Source organism: Salmo salar, chromosome 01 (genome assembly GCF_965601325.2).
Source record: "Salmo salar chromosome 01, fSalSal1, whole genome shotgun sequence".
NCBI classification, from domain to species: Eukaryota; Metazoa; Chordata; class Actinopteri; order Salmoniformes; family Salmonidae; genus Salmo; species Salmo salar.
The window spans coordinates 4,426,487-4,446,060 of NC_138291.1; the positions used below are offsets into that span (position 1 = coordinate 4,426,487).

A 19,574-nucleotide genomic window follows, 5' to 3' on the forward strand; every position below is an offset into this window, starting at 1 on the left:
CAAAAACGACCGACAACAGTTCCGTCAGGTGAACTACACTAAACAGAAAACAACTACCCACAAAACCCAGCAAGAAAAACCCCTATTTAAATATGATCTCTAATTAAAGGCAACGAGGTTCAGCTGCCTCCAATTAGAGATCAAACCAAACAATCCTAACATAGAAATAGAAAAACTAAAACTTCAACATAAAACATAGAAAACCCCAAAACACCCCCTGTCACCCCCTGACCAACTCTACTATAAAAACAATGACATCTCACTAGTGTCAGGACGTGACCAGATAGGAGTCATAGGGAGACCAGAATATATTAGCTGATCTGGCAGTAGTATCATAGAGAGACCAGAATATATTAGCTGATCTGGCAGTAGTATCATAGGGAGACCAGAATATATTAGCTGATCTGGCAATAGTATCACAGGGAGACCAGAATATATTAGCTGATCTGGCAGTAGTATCACAGGGAGACCAGAATATATTAGCTGATCTGGCAGTAGAATCACAGAGAGACCAGAATATATTAGCTGATCTGGCAGTAGTATCACAGGGAGACCAGAATATATTAGCTGATCTGGCAGTAGTATCATAGGGAGACCAGAATATATTAGCTGATCTGGCAGTAGAATCACAGAGAGACCAGAATATATTAGCTGATCTGGCAGTAGTATCATAGGGAGACCAGAATATATTAGCTGATCTGGCAGTAGCATCACAGAGAGACCAGAATGAATTAGCTGCCAGTCTCACACTTATATCAGCAAGAGTAAAATAAAACCAAAGCAAATCTCTTAATTATTTTCGATTTTTTAAGGTGCAATCTGAGATTCAAACAACAACAAAGTAGTTTTCTAAACACATTTTTTTTTTTGTGGGGTAAAAAAACAGAGAGATAGAGCTGGAGTAATGTAACCACTCTAAAATGAATCCCAGATTGGCCCTTTAAGCCAGTATTCAGCAGTGAGAGTTTGACGGGAAAGTTAACCATAACAGATTGTAATTGTAGACAGCTCTCACCTGGTCGCCTGGTGCTGGAACTGTTCTGTTTGCTCTCCTTATAAACCAGCTGTTTGATCCACAAGGTCGGAGCCGTAATCTCTTCAACGAGAGTAGAGAACAGGTAGAGAACAGGGGCGCGTTTAGCAGGATAGAATGTTTTTGGAACGTTCAGAAATATGCTACGTAGAACAAACATGCCTCTCATGACGTGTAGTAAAAGGAATCACGTCGGCTCTGTTCATGGAATTTCCATTTGCAACGTTTGAGAACGTGGACCGGGTACAGTCAGAATACATCAGCGACAGAAACTACAGTACAGTATGAAGACAGGCTAAAACTGCTTCTCCAATAGAAATCCCCGATCACACTTGTTGGCAATGTCATGGAGACGTTGACTAGCTAAACTCGTGCGTAGAAACACGTCATCGGGTCTAACGGTCGTGTTTTGTCGAACTGTGCAGGCCATCAAATCAAAGGCGCTCCTCCGATAGAAAGTTGTTTTTGACAAAAATGAAAACCTGTCAGTTTGTCACATTCACAACGTTGAGGTAACGACAGGTTCAGCTACTGAACGTCAGTTTGTCACATTCACAACGTTGAGGTAACGACAGGTTCAGCTACTTAAAGCATTGGCTCGAACCTAGGACACATTTTTCACATCTCCCATTGACTTGGCAAACCCTAAACACTGGTCTGGTCGGTCAAGTCTGCTTCGCAATGCGTTCCCGGAAGTTTTACGATGTTACACCTCTGGGTTTGAAAACTCTGTGCTATAACATATATAGGGGGTTGGAGCTGTGGGCTCAGCAACGAGATAGAGGCAGAACGACAGTATATGATTAGGGATTCTATATGTGATTCTATGATATTAGTAACCTACAGGGTCATACATCGACTTAGTAACCTACTGGGTCATACATCGACTTAGTAGCCTACTGGGTCATACATCGACTTAGTAGCCTACTGGGTCATACATCGACTTAGTAACCTACTGGGTCATACATCGACTTAGTAACCTACTGGGTCATACATCCGACTTAGTAACCTACTGGGTCATACATCGACTTAGTAACCTACTGGGTCATACATCGACTTAGTAACCTACTGGGTCATACATCGACTTAGTAGCCTACTGGGTCATACATTTACTTAGTAACCTACTGGGTCATACACCGAGTTAGTAGCCTACTGGGTCATACACCGACTTAGTAGCCTACTGGGTCATACATCTACTTAGTAGCCTACTGGGTCATACATCAACTTAGTAACCTACTGGGTCATGCATCTACTTAGTAGCCTACTGGGTCATACATCGACTTAGTAGCCTACTGGGTCATACATCGACTTAGTAACCTACTGGGTCATACATCGACTTAGTAGCCTACTGGGTCATACATCGACTTAGTAGCCTACTGGGTCATACATCGACTTAGTAGCCTACTGGGTCATACATCGACTTAGTAACCTACTGGGTCATACATCGACTTAGTAGCCTACTGGGTCATACATCGACTTAGTAGCCTACTGGGTCATACATCGACTTAGTAGCCTACTGGGTCATACATCGACTTAGTAACCTACTGGGTCATACATCTGACTTAGTAACCTACTGGGTCATACATCGACTTAGTAACCTACTGGGTCATACATCGACTTAGTAACCTAAGTCGATGATGACGAGGGCAATGATGAAGATGAGGAGGAACAATGAAGAACCTACCATCCCCATCTGGTAGTGTAGGGGTCTCCATGGTGGGCGTGGGCTTGGCGCCATCATCTGGGTTGAGAGTGAGAAAGAAACGGAAAGAGACTACCATTATTGAGGTTAATACAATCTACTCTCCAGAACTGTTGAATGGTTGGGATTTGCACATGGCCCGGCCAAGAGCTCAGAAAAGAAAGGACAGAGAGAGAGAGAGAGAGAGAGAGAGAGAGAGAGAGAGAGGAGAGAGAGAGAGAGAGAGAGAGAGAGAGTGAGAGGAAGAGAAAGAGAGACAGAGTGAGCGCGAGAGAGAGAGAGAGAGAGAGAGGGAGAGGAAGAGAAAGAGAGAGACAGAGTGAGGGAGAGGAAGAGAAAGAGAGAGACAGAGTGAGCGCGAGAGAGAGAGAGAGAGAGTGAGAGGGAGAGGAAGAGAAAGAGAGAGACAGAGTGAGGGAGAGGAAGAGAAAGAGAGAGACAGAGTGAGCGCGAGAGAGAGAGAGAGTGAGAGGGAGAGGAGAAAGATAGAGACAGAGTGAGCGAGAGAGAGAGAGAGAGAGAGAGAGAGAGAGAGGATAGTAGGAAGGAGGGTCTCCCACATCTCTCACTTTCGTACACAAACAGACCACACATTAACTCTCACAAACTCTTGTCTCACACGCACACACACACACACACACACACACACACACACACACACACACACGGAAACCTCTATAACCCACCCCCTCCCACCAGTACACTGTTCTACCCACATTAGAATAAGACAGAGCAGGTTAAGACTACCCCTCCAAAAGGTTTAACCTGTTCTCACAGCTCTCTGTTCTGTGATTGTATCATCATTAAGGAATGCCCAGAGAACCCTGACATGGAACAAGAACACCTAGTGATGGTGGCTATACAGTATGCCGTAGAAGAGAAACCTATGTAAATGTCCTCTTTCTTGCTTAGAAGAGCGAATTTAGTTGACCTGAGGACTTCCAGAGGACATTAGTGTACTGTTATCAGCCAGCCTACCATACACTCCAGATAGTTACTGTGTACTGTTATCAGCCAGCCTACCATACACTCCAGATAGTGTACTGTGTACTGTTATCAGCCAGCCTACCATATACTCCAGATAGTTTACTGTGTACTGTTATCAGCCAGCCTACCATATACTCCAGATAGTGTACTGTGTACTGTTATCAGCCAGCCTACCATACACTCCAGATAGTGTATTGTGTACTGTTATCAGCCAGCCTACCATATACTCCAGATAGTTTACTGTGTACTGTTATCAGCCAGCCTACCATACACTCCAGATAGTGTACTGTGTACTGTTATCAGCCAGCCTACCATACACTCCAGATAGTGTACTGTTATCAGCCAGCCTACCATATACTCCAGATAGTGTACTGTGTACTGTTATCAGCCAGCCTACCATATACTTACCTAGATGTTGGGTAGATATACCACTGTCTCCTGTTTCCTTTGGGTCCGTCAAGCAAACCACAGAGGACCCTGGTCACTTACAATACCAGTCAGGCAGTCAGGTGGCGCAGGTAGAAAATCAAGTGGATTCAAAGGTAACATGTGAAGATCCCTCCGAAGGTACCAATATGCTGCTGTCAGCTGTTGCTATTGACGTGGGACCTTTTCTGATCTGGGCTACAGCCAAAGTCCTGCTGTGTAACTGTAGGGCCTCACAGTGTGTGTCACAATGACAACTTAAATGTGTTGCTATAACCCAGGAGCTGTCCTGCTCTGTTATAACGTGTTGCTATAACCCAGGAGCTGTCCTGCTCTGTTATAACGTGTTGCTATAACCCAGGAGCTGTCCTGCTCTGTTATAACGTGTTGCTATAACCCAGGAGCTGTCCTGCTCTGTTATAACGTGTTGCTATAACCCAGGAGCTGTCCTGCTCTGTTATAACGTGTTGCTATAACCCAGGAGCTGTCCTGCTCTGTTATAACGTGTTGCTATAACCCAGGAGCTGTCCTGCTCTGTTATAACGTGTTGCTATAACCCAGGAGCTGTCCTGCTCTGTTATAACGTGTTGCTATAACCCAGGAGCTGTCCTGCTCTGTTATAACGTGTTGCTATAACCCAGGAGCTGTCCTGCTCTGTTATAACGTGTTGCTATAACCCAGGAGCTGTCCTGCTCTGTTATAACATGTTGAAGACCGGCTTCATCATCCAGGCACCCCCCCCCCCTTACCGGTCCCCCACTTGTTCTCCCTCCCACTCCTGCCAGTAGGCTGTACACCCCCCCCCCCCCCCCCGGGGCTTGCCAATGACAACAGTCAGACATGTCTGTAGGTTATGTATATATTTCAGGGCTGATATTCCACAGAGGAATGGGGCCTGGGGGGGGTCAGAGCCTGGGGGGGTCAGCAGCGTGGGGGGGTCAGAGCCTGGGGGGGTCAGAGCCTGGGGGGGTCAGCAGCGTGGTCCTGGGGGTTAGCCTTTGGTGTGAGATCAGGCATCTTTTACTTTTCAACACATATGGTGGAGAAGCCTAGAAGATTAATAATTGTTAACACATAATAAAAAATGTAAAAAAAACAGAAACTGCAAATACCTTTACCACTTTAATTGGGTATTTCATATATTTAGCAGAATGGCAAATCTGTGCCATGATGAAACTAAGAATCGATATGGTAATTCATATATTTAGCAGAATGGCAAATCTGTGCCATGATGAAACTAAGAATTGATGCGGTGAGAGGGGGAGATGTTTGAGTGCAGTGCATTTCATCTGTACACAAATATGGACTTTTCACAGAGAAATGAATTACCCAAACAAACACACCCACACACACCCACTATGAGAATGGTGCTGGAGGGAACAGCAGCCATTTTACAGCTCCTGACCAATGCAATTTTGTTCATAATGTTTCCACCATCGTTTCCTATGACAAAAAAAAAAGCTACTGGACATCAGAACAGCGATCAATAACCTCGATTTGGATGAAGATTTCTACGTCAGTGTGTCGGCGGTAGAGGACATACTGCTCATCCCGGACCAGGCCAAAATCACAGACACTTGAAAAAAGAACGTCTATTGTTCTCTCATGAACAACACACAGCTGTTCCAGACGACTGCGTGATTTAAAACCTTTAAACAGTTTAACATTCACAAGGCCGCAGGGCCAGGCGGATTACCAGGGCGAGTACTCCGAGCATACGTTGACCAGCTGTCGAGTGACTTCGTTGACATTTTCAACTTCTTCCTGACTCAGTCTGTAATACCTACATGTTTTCAAGAGAGACCACCAATAGTCCCTGTGCTTAAGAATGCCAAGGTAACCTGTCTTAATGACTATCGCCCTGTAGCACTCACATCTGTAGCCATGAAATGCTTTAAAAGACTGGTCATGGCACACATCAACACCATCATCCCAGACACCCTGGACCCACTCCAATTTGCACACCGCCCCAACAGATCCACAGATGAGGCAATCTCTATTGCACTCCACACTGCCCTCTCCCACCTGGACAAAACGAACACCTGTGTGAAAATGCTGTTCATTGACTACAGCTCAGCGTTCAACACCATAGTGCCCTCAAAGCTCATCACTAAGCTAAGGACCCTGGGATTAAACACCTCCCTCTTTAACTGGATCCTGGACTTCCTGACGGGCCGCCCCCAGGTGGTGAGGGTAGGCAACAACACATCCGCCAAGCTCACCCGCAACACAGGGGCCCCTCAGGGGTGTATGCTTAGTCCCCTCCTGTACTCCCACGACTCCAACACCATCATTAAAGGAAAGGTTCACCCATATTGAATGTTATATTGTTTTTGGTGCACCTCTGAGTGATATTCTATTGATTCATTTTTCATTTACATTTTAGTCATTTAGCAGACACTCTTATCCAGAGTGACTTACAGTAGTGAATGCATACATTTCATAAATTTTCTGTGCTGGCCCGCCGTGGGCTGGCCCCCCGTGGGAATCGAACCCACAACCCTGGCGTTGCAAACACCATGCTCTACCAACTGAGCTACAGGGAAGGCTGGGTCATTTCATATGTTCATGTGTATCTGAGTTATTGGCGCTCAAGCAGGCAGAAAACCGACCAGTATGACGTAGCACGTTTACAATTTTTCTTACTTTTTAACTCTGCATTATTGGTTAAGGGCTTATAAGTAAGCGTTGAAACGGTAAAGTCTACACCTGTTGTATTCGGTGCATGTGACAAATAATATTTCATTTGAAACACACACACACACACACACACACCACAGCTGGTGGATCTCGGCTCACCTTTTCTCCCGGAACTAGGAGGCCCAGATGGTTTATCAGTTACTGACCCTTTAAAGAGAAAGCACAACATTTATACAACATCTGTTCTACCGGACAGTACAACACACACACACACACACACACACACACACACACACACACACACACACACACACACACACACACACACACACACACACACACACACACACACACACACACACACACACACACACACACACACACACACACACTAAACACACACACTAACACACACACACACACACACACACACACACACGTTCTATTCTATAGGACCGACAGACAGTAGAGAAGTCTCCTGTAGACCTTCAGTATAGGATAGAGACCAAGGTTAGACTCCTCACCTCACTAAAACCTTCTGACTGACAAGAGGATATTAGTTTGGCTACACCTTCTATAAGAGTAGCAATCATAACCAAACAATGTGGTCCACTGCCCCAGACCCCCCCTGTAACAGTGAATATCATTCCTCTTCTCTGAGCATGCAGATAGTCAAGCTTGGTTGGCATGCACGGGTTCAGAGGGCATTGACAGAATTCAGAATTCAATAGACAATCCAACCAATTAGAATTAATATAAGAGGGAAAGAGTTGAAATTGAATGAATGAATGAATGAATGGAGGCGATTGGAAGTAAAGTTACTACCTGACAACTTGTCACTTGTCCCAGCATGAGTTCCCATAAATTCACGGAAGTTTCCTGCAAACGTATGATGATGTAAGATGGTTGACAGGCGATAGAGAATGAACAGGGGCAGTTGATAATGTGGTAGAAGGCGCTGGAGACGGCTGAGTTGGGTGGCGAGTTGTTTCAGCACACTCTTAGAAAAAAAAGGTGGCATCTAGAACCTAAAAGGGTTCTTTGGCTGCCCCCATAGAACTATTTTTGGTTCCAGGTAGAACCCATTTCCAACAAGGGTTCTACCTGGAACCCAAAAGGGTTCTACCTGGAATCCAAAAGGGTTCTACCTGGAACCCATAAGAGTTCTCCTATAGGGCCAGCTGAAGATCCTTTTGGAACCCTTTTTTCTAAGAGTGTACTGCACTTCAAGTTTGGGATTCCTGAGGTTACAGTTCTTCAGAAAGTATTCTCACCTCTGGACTTTTTCCGCATTTAGTTGTGTTACAGCCTGAACTAAAAAAATATATTTTTGTCACTGGCCTAAACACAATACCACATGATGTCAAAGTGGAGTGATGTTTCATTTTTTTTACAAATCTGAAATGTCTTGAGTCAGTAAGTATTCAACCCCTTTGTTACGGCAAGCCTAAACAAGGTCAGGAGTAAACATTTGCTTAGCAAGTCACATAATAAGTTGCATGGACTCACACTATGTGCAATAATAGCTCATTTCTGTACCCCACATATACAATTATCTGTAAGGTCCCTCATTCGAGCAGTGAATTTCAAACACAGATTCAACCACAAAGACCAGGGAGGTTTTCCAATGCCTCGCAAAGAAGGGCACCTATTGGTAGATGGGCAAAAAAATTATAATAATGACATGGAATATCCCTTTGAGCATGGTGAAGTTATTAATTACACTGTTGATGGTGTATCAATACACCCAGTCACTACAAAGATACAGGCATCCTTCCTAACTAGGTTCTCAGTTGCCGGAGAGGAAGGAAACCGCTCAGGGATTTTACCATGAGGCCAATGGTGACTTTAAAACAGTTACAGAGTTTAATGGCTGTGATAGGAGAAAACTGAGGATAGATCAACAAAATTGTAGTTACTCCATAATAGAGGGGGGGACCAAGTCACTATTATTCAAGTCACAAGCAAGTGTCAAGTCACAAGGTCCAAGTCTCAAGTCCAGTCCCAAGTCGTGCATTCTAAAACATGTCATGTCAAGTCTCAAGTCAAGTAAAAAAAAAAGACAAAAAAATACATGCAACGACTTCTTATTTATTGACAAATCTTATTTATTGAGGCTAGCAGACAGCCATTTTCATTATTTTGATGACGCAATTGTAAAACAGGGCGCTTGCTGTCCTAAGGGCATGACATCAGCAGAACGCAAGGCAGGTTGATGTGCTCAGAGTATACATTTATTTACAAGTCTCGGGCATCCAATGGTGAAAGAGCCTTATCATACAGTAGATTTTCCAAATACACATGGGCAATAGCCCCAAAAGTAATAGCCTCTATATCAGGCTTAACCTGTCCTATCTGAATGGACACAGGTAGAGGGCCAGACTGTACAGCCTCCCCTTGAGAAATCAAATGGAATCTATTTAACAGGAGCTCAGACAGGTAAGCATAATACAACCACATGGCCCCCAGGACCATACAATTACCCAAATGCCAATTACAAACCAATAAACGAGTCCTACAACATAAAAAGACAATATCCACATCCATTGTTACACTGGTATATTCGTATTAAATCAGACTTAATGATTATGAATTATATTATTAATGATATTTCAACACAGTGGCAACCATTCAGGACCTGTTTTGAGCCCCACCTGTTATTTTGGCATTAATACGTGTCACATATCCGTTTTTCAACAACAACAACAAAAATTCTATGAGTTACTAAAAGCCGCATACAAACACGGTCTCTTTTTTTTGGCTTTCTTGAGCAAGGCAGCTCCAAAATGTAGCAGGGTTGTCACTCATGGGGACTAGTTGCGCCGTGATTGGCTCAGTGTTCTGTCACTCAAGGGGACTAGTTGCGCCGTGATTGGCTCAGTGTTCTGTCACTCATGGGGACTAGTTGCGCCGTGATTGGCTCAGTGTTCTGTCACTCATGGGGACTAGTTGCGCCGTGATTGGCTCAGTGTTCTGTCACTCAAGGGGACTAGTTGCGCCGTGATTGGCTCAGTGTTCTGTCACTCAAGGGGACTAGTTGTGCCGTGATTGGCTCAGTGTTCTGTCACTCATGGGGACTAGTTGCGCCGTGATTGGCTCAGTGTTCTGTCACTCATGTCACTCATGGGGACACTACGTCACCGCAAAATCTATGGGCAGAGCTCGAAAATTCAAGCATCCTTGGGTGCTGCCATAGATTTACATAAAAAAATACCCATCCGATAAGGCTCAATGTCATTGGCCACAGATCAAATCACGTCAAATCACGTTATATCTACCGTAGCTTTGATTGGACTGATTATGTCAACATCATACTTTCAAAATCTTAGCTAGCAGTCATCATCATGAATCAAGTCGACAATCTACTGGCAAATCCTTTTAAACTCTTGTCATATAAAGATAAATTATAGATAAAATGTATCGGTGCTCATCAGCCATTGTACATAAACATTACACAACGAGTTGGAAATCTGAAATTCAACAAGGAGTGGTTTGGAAGGAATCAGTGGCTAACTGCTTGTGTTGCAAAGCAATTACTAGCCTGCTATTCAGTGTAGAGGGTGTGTGGTCCAAGTTTGGGTTTAAGGGTCTCTTTTCCAAGCTTAAATAGATAAACATTCACATGAAAAGTGTAATACATTAGCCATGCTGTCAATGCAAAACAACTGGAAACTCGGAACTGGGAAATCTCAGAGTTCAGTGAGTTCAAGGCAACGTGGGACAAAATGAGCTCCGACTGGGAAAATACTTGTTGAACAGTCATCCAACTCGGAATTGCAAGTTGGGAACTCGGGCCTCTGACTTAAAGATCACTGACGTCATGATTTGACCTTGGTCTTGAGAGCACCATACATCCAGAGAATAGCCAGACCTTGATGACAAATTTGCCCAAAAGAAGGACTGCTGCCCCACCTTTCTGTTCAAGTGAGCACAGCACAACAACGTGAGTCCAAAAATGTATGCTGCTGCATAAATGATGTAATATGCCAGGGAGATATGTATACTGTAGCTAAGAAAGTAATACTAAGTGTATGTTGTGTAGTAAGCTGTTAGTTGCCCATGTGCCTTACCCTAATAATGTGGTCCCTTTCCCCCTCATAACTTAGCCTACTGTTCTGACTTGTAAAAGCTTTCATTGTCTGCTTATATGCCCTGTTTATTTACCATACGGTTCTGACTTGGTGTACAAGGAGAATACTGTAAGAACGGATAAGAACGGCCCATGTTCTGAATTCTGTCGCTGTACATTTCAAAAGTGCTGAACAAAAATAGTTATATTGACTACATCCGTCTTAGCTCACTCATTAATGCCTTAATCAAAATTACGGATTGTCTCTTATCTGCTTGTCGTCCCCTTATGCCATAGTGTGTACATGTCAATTGTCAGTGGAAACCACATTTGTTTAAAATAAGCAAGTCAGCTATGTTTTTTAAAAGGCAGTAAAAGAGGCTGAATGAACTGTTTCGCTGTCAGACAAGGATCTGCTGATAGCCAGGTGTAGCAGTGGTAAGGATTCACTCCATGATGCTGAAAAGAAAGCTCTGCTGTTGGGACAGCTTTTATGTAGGCCCTAACAGTTTGTGGGCACCGTTTGTCACCGTTATAGTGCAGTGAATGTGTTGTGTTTCGTAGTGGCATTGCTGACATGCATTAAAAAAAATGTACATCTTGGTGGGGCAAATCATTTTCTCTTATTCAATCATCATCATTCCTTATTCAACATTCTGACTCCAAAGCGTGGAGAGCAGGCCACGTAGCCTATTTCTATACGCACTGAGGCACGCGCTCCTACCACGCACAACCAGAATGACAGAGACACACGGAACCCTGACATAACCTGGGAAACATGAACAAAGGAAAACATTAATTGAATTAAATGAACATAACTTCTACCTCAAGAGTCTTACAAATGTTCATCTGCACTATAAACGTCACACCCACTCCGAGCAGGCCAATAAATGATTGGCTAAATTAAAATGTACAATGGGCCTATCAAACATGAAACAGAAATCTACATGTTGTAATAAACTGTACGGGGATGTAACACGCTAGCAGTTGTTGTATTAGATGTAATATAGATTTACCACATAGGGCCTATGCATTTAAATGTGTGAAAGCAACACCAAAGATTTCAACAAGAGAACAAAGAGCTCTCCATTGGCGGGATTGGAGAGACGTTCGAGACTCTCTGTGGAGAGACGTGCGCCTTCGCCACAGTAATAATTAATTCCTATATTTTCACGTTTGCGCTGCACCCGATCCTATAGCTGTACAGCAAAATCAGCAATCTGTTTGCTAGCTCACACAACCTGTATTGATTGACAGTTTGCTGGTCCAATCAGAATGCTGAGTGTGCATTTCACTAGCCAATCTGTTGAAACTTGGATGTTTTTTTTTCACAAGGGTGATGCTGCAGCTACTGTCTATGGCTGCGTGTAGAGTAATCCACGTAGTCTCTGTCACAAAATGAGTGACAAAACATTAGAAAACATGGCCAGATAAATTCAAGTCATCTGTCTCATGTCAAAGTCGAGTCCCGAGTTTTGAGGCTCCAAGTCCAAGTCAAGTCTCAAGTTATTTTATTTTCAAATTTGTGAGTCCAAGTCATGTGAATATATTCCAAATCCTGTTTAACCACAAATTACTAAAATAATACTGCAAAAAAAAACAAGGCAAAACAATTAACGTTTTTGTGCCGAATACGAAGTCTAATGTTTGGGGCAAATCCAATACAGCACATTACTGAGTACCACTCTCCATATTTTCAAGCGAAGTGGTGGCTGCATCATGTTATGGGTATCCTTGGAACTATTAAGGACTTGGGAGTTTTTCAGGATAAAAAAGAAACAGAATGGAGCTAAGCACAGGAAAAATCCTAGAGGAAAACCTGGTTCAGTCTGCTTTCCACACACTGGGAGATGAATTCACCTTTCAGCAGGACAAAAACCTAAAACACAAAGCCAAATCTACACTAGAGTTGGTTACCAAGAAGACAGTGAATGATCCTGAGTAGCCGAGTTACAGTTTTGACTTAAATCTACTTGAAAATCTACGGCAAGACCTGAAAATGGCTGTCTAACAATGACCAACAACCAATTTGACAGAGCTTGAAGAATGTTTTAAAGAATAATTGGCAAATGTTTCACAATCCAGGTGTAGAAAGATCTAACGAGACTTACCCAAAAAGACTCACTGCAATAATCGCTACCAAAGGTGATTTTACAAAGTATTGACTCAGGGGAGTGAATACTTACAGTACCAGTCAAAAGTTTGGACACACCTTTGTGTGGACTCTGTGTCCACACTTTTGACTGTTACTGTATGTAAATTAGATATATCTGTATTTCATTTTCAACACATTTGCAAAAATGTATAAAAACATGATTTCACTTTATCATTATGAGGTATTGTGTGTAGATAGGTGAGGGGGAAAAAATTGATAATTTTGGAAGGCACTGTAATTGAGATTGGAAATTCAGTTGAATTTGAAATATAATTTCTAACTGAAATGGAAGCAGGGTGACGTTTATTGCCATGAATCTTGACAAAACGGTTCGATTTAAAATCAGATTTCGTGACTTTGTTGCAGTACCAGCTAATGACCAGTGCAGAACTGCCTACATGGCAAGATTCACGACAATAAATGCCAACCTGCAAAATGTAATTGATCCCAACCGTGACCAGCTTTAGTGTTACTGAGAGATGTGACAGCCTCATGTCTGTCTGTAGACTTGACACACATACTTGGGATTCCACATTATTTCACTATTCCCAAAATATTATTATTACATTTTTTTCCAGATATCCGGATAGTTTATATTCTAATAAAAAAATAAAAAATCTAACGCTCTTGAATCTTGACCAATCAGAATGACGCAAATGCACATGACAGAGGTAAACAGCTGACATCTCCTGTAGTTTTTCACTAAAAACAACAGTGAAACAGAAGTCAGATTTTTTGCCATGATATAGAAATGATTATTTTATTTAAAAAAAAGTTTATTTGGTGTGTGTTTTGCATTGATCTGTGTCAGGTCTTGTGGAAACTGTTAGGGGCGGACGTGTTAATGCTATTTGAAGTGCAGATAATAGCATAGCATAGCGATGTCAGGGCAGACTGGAGGCTTTAAATGTGCAGCAGTAGCTCAACGCACAGTTATAAAAAAAAACTACCTGCAAAAATGTTGTTCTTTTATTAAAATTAAGTATTTTCAAATGTCATGGTATAACAATGTCACAAGGATAATCTAATTTAATTTACAGTATAACAAAGATTTTTTTCTATGTCAAAATAGGCCTTTATTAAGAAATAAAATCTAAAAACAATGTACCACTCAAGTAATCGAATACTAACGTTGGTTCGGATATCCGGATAACCGTGCTCATTTCTAACACAGGCACACAGAGTGAAATAAATACATTTGCAAGAAACAATAATGAAGATATTGGACCTTATGCAGGACAAAAGATTGTGAGATCTTAGTGGTTTTATCATATCGTACATTGCAGTAAATGCATTCCCAAAATACCAAATGATTTGTTCTTGGCCATGACTGGACATGTTTCCGTGCTGGTTTGGAATTGTTGTTGATGCTGATTGGAAGAATGGGAGAGGAGGATGCTGATTGGAGGAATGGGTAGGAAGAGGGCGTGGTGTAGAATGTGGAGCAGGTGAATCAAAGAGAATAGAGACAGGGGTGCTGGTTGTTGTCTCAGTAGCCAGAGGTAAGCATGTGATCCCTTTCTCCTCCTAAATGTAGACCACCTGTGTTAGCTCAGCAGCACCTATCTGGCACTAGCCATACTAAGCTCAGAGAATGATCTCTTTCTCTCAGTGGGAAAATAACAGTCATTATCAGAAAGTGTTCCCATCCAGTTCCAGCATAGCTGTATCTCTTTGTCCCTGGCCAATCTGCCTGCCTAAGAAGTGATCAAGGGGGTGAGAGGAGGGCTTTAGAGAGAGAGTCTTTCTGACTGTGGAAAAATTAAGAAACAGTAGAGGAGAGGGGTGAGGAGAGAGAGGAGAGGGGTGAGGAGAGAGAGGAGAGGGGTGAGGAGAGAGAGGAGAGGACAGGAATGAGGAGAGAGGAGAGGGGTGAGGAGAGCGAGGAGAGGACAGGAATGAGGAGAGAGAGGAGAGGGGTGAGGAGAGAGAGGAGAGGATAGGAATGAGGAGACAAAGGAGTGAGGAGAGAGGAGAGCAAGGACACGGTTAGTCCTGAGATGGCAGCTGGAAACTCTTCCCCCATCCCCAGAGGTGGACCTTCTGGATTGAGTTCACTATGCCCCTGTAGTCACCTTACGACTAGGATAGCAAACATGTGTGTACAGTTGAAGTCGGAAGTTTACATACACCTTAGCCAAATAAATTTAAACACATTTTTTCACAATTCCTGACATTTAATCCTTGTAAACATTCCCTGTCTTAAGACAGTTAGGATCACCACTTTATTTTAAGAATGTGAAATGTCAGAATAATAGTAGAGAGAATGATTTATTTCAGCTTTTATTTCTTTCATCACATTCCCAGTGGGTCAGAAGTTTACATACACTCAATTAGTATTTGGTAGCATTGCCTTTAAATTGTTTAACTTGGGTCAAACGTTTCGGGTAGCCTTTCACAAGCTTCCCACAATAAGTTGGGTGAATTTTGGCCCATTTCTCCTGACAGAGCTGGTGTAACTGAGTCAGGTTTGTAGGCCTCCTTGCTCGCACACGCTTTTTCAGTTCTGCCCACACATTTTCTATAGGATTGAGGACAGGTCTTTGTGATGGCCACTCCAATACCTTGACGTTGTTGTCCTTAAGCCATTTTGCCACAACTTTGGAAGTATGCTTGGGGTCATTGTTCATTTGGAAGACCCGTTTGCGACCAAGCGTAACTTCCTGACTGATGTCTTGAGATGTTGCTTCAATATATCCACATGATTGTCCTCCCTCATGATGCCATATATTTTGTAAAGTGCACCAGTCCCTCCTGCAGCAAAGCACCCCCACAACATGACGCTGCCACCACCGTGCTTCACGGTTGGGATGGTGTTCTTCGGCTTGCAAACCTCCCCCTTTTTCTTCCAAACATAACGATGGTCATTATGGCCAAACAGTTATATTTTTGTTTCATCAGACCAGAGAACATTTCTCCAAAAATTACAAACTTTGTCCCCATTTGCAATTGCAAACTCTGGCTTTTTTATGGCGGTTTTGGAGCAGTGACTTCTTCCTTGCTGAGCGGCCTTTCAGGTTATGTCGATATAGGACTCGTTTTACTGTGAATATAGATACTTTTGTACCTGTTTCCTCCAGCATCTTCACAAGGTCCTTTGCTGTTGTTCTGGGATTGATTTGCACTTTTTGCACCAAAGTACATCTCTAGGAGACAGAACGCGTCTCCTTCCTGAGCGGTATGACGGCTGCGTGGTCCCATGGTGTTTATACTTGCGTAATACTGTTTGTATAGATGAGCGTTGTACATTCAGGTGTTTGGAATTTGCTCCCAAGGATGAACCAGACTTGTGGAGGTCTACAATTTTTTGGGCTTATTTCTTTTGATTTTCCCATGATGTCAAGCAAAGGGGCACTGAGTTTGAAGGTAGGCCTTGAAATACATCCACAGGTACACCTCCAATTGACTAAAATGATGTCAATTAGCCTATCAGAAGCTTCTAAAGCCTTGACATCATTTTCTGGAATTTTCCAAGCTGTTTAAAGGCACAGTCAACTTAGTTTATGTAAACTTCTGACCCACTGGAATTGTGATACAGTGAATTATAAGTTAAATAATCTGTCTCTTAACAACTGTTGGAAAAATGATTTGTGTCATGCACAAAGTAGATGTCCTAACCGACTTGCCCAAACTACAGTTTGTTAAGAAGAAATTTGTGGAGTTTTTGAAAAACGAGTTTAATGACTCTAACCTAAGTGTATGTAAACTTCCGACTTCAACTGTATATACCCTACCATGCAGGACAGTAGCCTGGCACAGCTCTGCCAACTGTACCATGTGTTTGGCACAGCTCTCCCAACAGTACCATGCAGGACAGTAGCCTGGCACAGCTCTGCCAACTGTACCATGCAGGACAGTAGCCTGGCACAGCTCTGCCAACTGTACCATGCAGGACAGTAGCCTGGCACAGCTCTCCCAACGGTGCAGTAGCCTTGCACAGCTTTCCCAACAGTGAGTGGCAGGTCATACACATGGCTTTAACGATCCTGATCCTAAAACCATAGCCCACCTAGCACTACCCCTCTCTCACTGTAGAAGTAATCCCATGTGCTCTTTTCTATCTACCAACTATAGTCACTCAGGCTCAGATACTGACCATCCATCTCACTCTGGCATAGCACGTATACACTTTAGTTCTGTCCTGTAGAAAAAGCTCTACCAAGTGAGCAGTACTCCTGTATCTAATCTCTAACGGTACCTGAACACCCAGCCCTGTCTCTAATCTCTAACGGTACCTGAACACCCAGCCCTGTCTCTAATATCTAACGCTACCTGAACGCCCAGCCCTGTCTCTAATCTCTAACGGTACCTGAACACCCAGCCCTGTCTCTAATCTCTAACGGTACCTGAACGCCCAGTCATGTCTCTAATCTCTAACGGTACCTGAACACCCAGCCCTGTCTCTAATCTCTAACGGTACCTGAACACCCAGCCCTGTCTCTAATCTCTAACGGTACCTGAACACCCAGCCCTGTCTCTAATCTCTAACGGTACCTGAACACCCAGCCCTGTCTCTAATCTCTAACGGTACCTGAACACCCAGCCCTGTCTCTAATCTCTAACGGTACCTGAACACCCAGCCCTGTCTCTAATCTCTAACGGTACCTGAACGCCCAGCCCTGTCTCTAATCTCTAACGGTACCTGAACACCCAGCCCTGTCTCTAATCTCTAACGGTACCTGAACACCCAGCACTGTCTCTAATCTCTAACGCTACCTGAACACCCAGCCCTGTCTCTAATCTCTAACGGTACCTGAACACCCAGCCCTGTCTCTAATATCTAACGGTACCTGAACACCCAGCACTGTCTCTAATCTCTAACGGTACCTGAACGCCCAGCCCTGTCTCTAATCTCTAACGGTACCTGAACACCCAGCACGTCTCTAATCTCTAACGGTACCTGAACACCCAGCCCTGTCTCTAATCTCTAACGGTACCTGAACACCCAGCCCTGTATCTAATCTCTAACGGTACCTGAACGCCCAGTCATGTCTCTAATCTCTCAAGGTACCTGAACACACAGGGGTCCTGTTGTGCACGGAGGAACCGCTGACTGGTTTGCCGTCGGTGGTGACGCACCAGCAGTATCCTGTCAGAGTGTGACACTGCACCTGCAGAGAGCAGAAAGGACAGGACAGAGACAGGTGGGAAACAGGTACATGTATACTGGAGGGTTCATGACGACAATGGTGTCCCAAAACGTCCAGGTTTTTCAAAGAAAAGCAGAGAAAGTCTACTATTATTCCTCCCAACCGGGATTTCTGACTTCCTGGAAAGTTTCCGTTTTTTTTTAATTGGCTCCCAGAGATGAAGACTCCTGAGAGAAACAGACCTGGGCGAAGGTTCCGTCCTCATTGCATTCTGGGATGAAGATGGACTCCAGAGGTCTCTTAGCCAGCTCCAGAGCCTGATTCCTCTCCACCCTGCACTTAGACTGGCCTCCATCTGAAATACAACCACAAGGACAGCTATACTGCACCTGCATTCATTCACTGTCACCAGCATTCAAAACTACAGCACAGGAGGTTGGTGGCTCCTTAATTGGGGAGGATGGGCTCGTGGTAAAGACTGGAGCGGAGTAGTTTCCAGGTGTTTGATTTGCTACGTTCCAGCCATTCACTGTCCCAGCATGAACAACCAGTGGACAGGGATACCTGCATTCACTGTCCCAGCATGCACAACAGGTATACAGAGGTAGGACCTTAATTTGATCAGTCATTTGTTGCTGTGAATTTTTAAAATGTGTATTGTATTTGAGTTTTAAAAATGCTTCTAAAGTTGTTTTATATCCACTTTGAAATGTTAGACTTGATTTCCCCTAAAGAAAGATCTATCAACCCATACAAAAATTTTTTAATGAATTATAATCCACATAATAGTTTCCTGTGGCTGCAGGATTATTATTCTGCTGTAACAAACTGGCTAAAATGAACATCCGAGGGCTGTACTTGTATTAACTGAAACATCCCAACCCACTGGCTCACCTCTGCTAGCAACACACTCTCTGTGCACCTAATTTATACTAATTTATACTAATTTAAACTGAAATCTCAACACTTAATTTGACAGTACATTTCAGACGTTTAAAAACATACAAATATATATTTTTTGGTATCACAGATTTTATGTGAAAATTGACAGAACAAACTTCACTTAGAGTCATTAGACCATATGATCTGTGAACTGTACATGGTGCAGACTACATCTTGGAGTCATTATACTCTTTATAGTGTTCTCTAAAATATGGAGTGTATCTCATGATTTTTTCTTAATATTAACAACATTTGAAATATATATTTTGATAGTCCAGGGACCCCCCTCCCATTGCAAACCGGCAACCCAGGAACCCCCATCATACGTTAGTAATACAATTCCTGTCTTGTTTTATATCAGGTGAATGATAATGACAAGGAGAAGTAATTAACCTTTTAAAATGAATAGATTTGGTAGATAGTTTTTCATTATTTCAACCCCACATTATGATTGGAAAAGGGCTCTGTTACTTTAGAAGGCTAGGTAGCAGAGTGGGGTCTGTTACTTTAGAAGGCTAGGTAGCAGAGTG

The 19,574-nt window shown here is 43.1% G+C and overlaps 1 protein-coding gene across 12 annotated transcripts in view; it reads right to left on the reverse strand.

Moving 5' to 3' along the window:
- The window catches only part of smoc1 (SPARC related modular calcium binding 1), a 139,720-nt gene that overhangs the window by 71,889 nt on the left and 48,257 nt on the right, over positions 1 to 19,574 (reverse strand). For 5 of the 12 annotated variants that reach the window (XM_045706556.2, XM_045706415.2, XM_045706333.2 and 2 more), the window contains 6 exons: positions 18,345 to 18,457; positions 18,024 to 18,123; positions 7,614 to 7,667; positions 6,948 to 6,995; positions 2,718 to 2,807; positions 1,016 to 1,096 (listed from right to left, as the gene is read on the reverse strand). In XM_045706556.2, coding sequence (XP_045562512.1) covers positions 1,016 to 1,096; positions 2,718 to 2,807; positions 6,948 to 6,995; positions 7,614 to 7,667; positions 18,024 to 18,123; positions 18,345 to 18,457 — 486 coding nt within the window. The remainder of the gene's footprint in view (positions 1 to 1,015; positions 1,097 to 2,717; positions 2,808 to 6,947; positions 6,996 to 7,613; positions 7,668 to 18,023; positions 18,124 to 18,344; positions 18,458 to 19,574) is intronic. The other 7 variants (XM_045706584.2, XM_045706558.2, XM_045706567.2 and 4 more) reach the window with 5 other exon arrangements.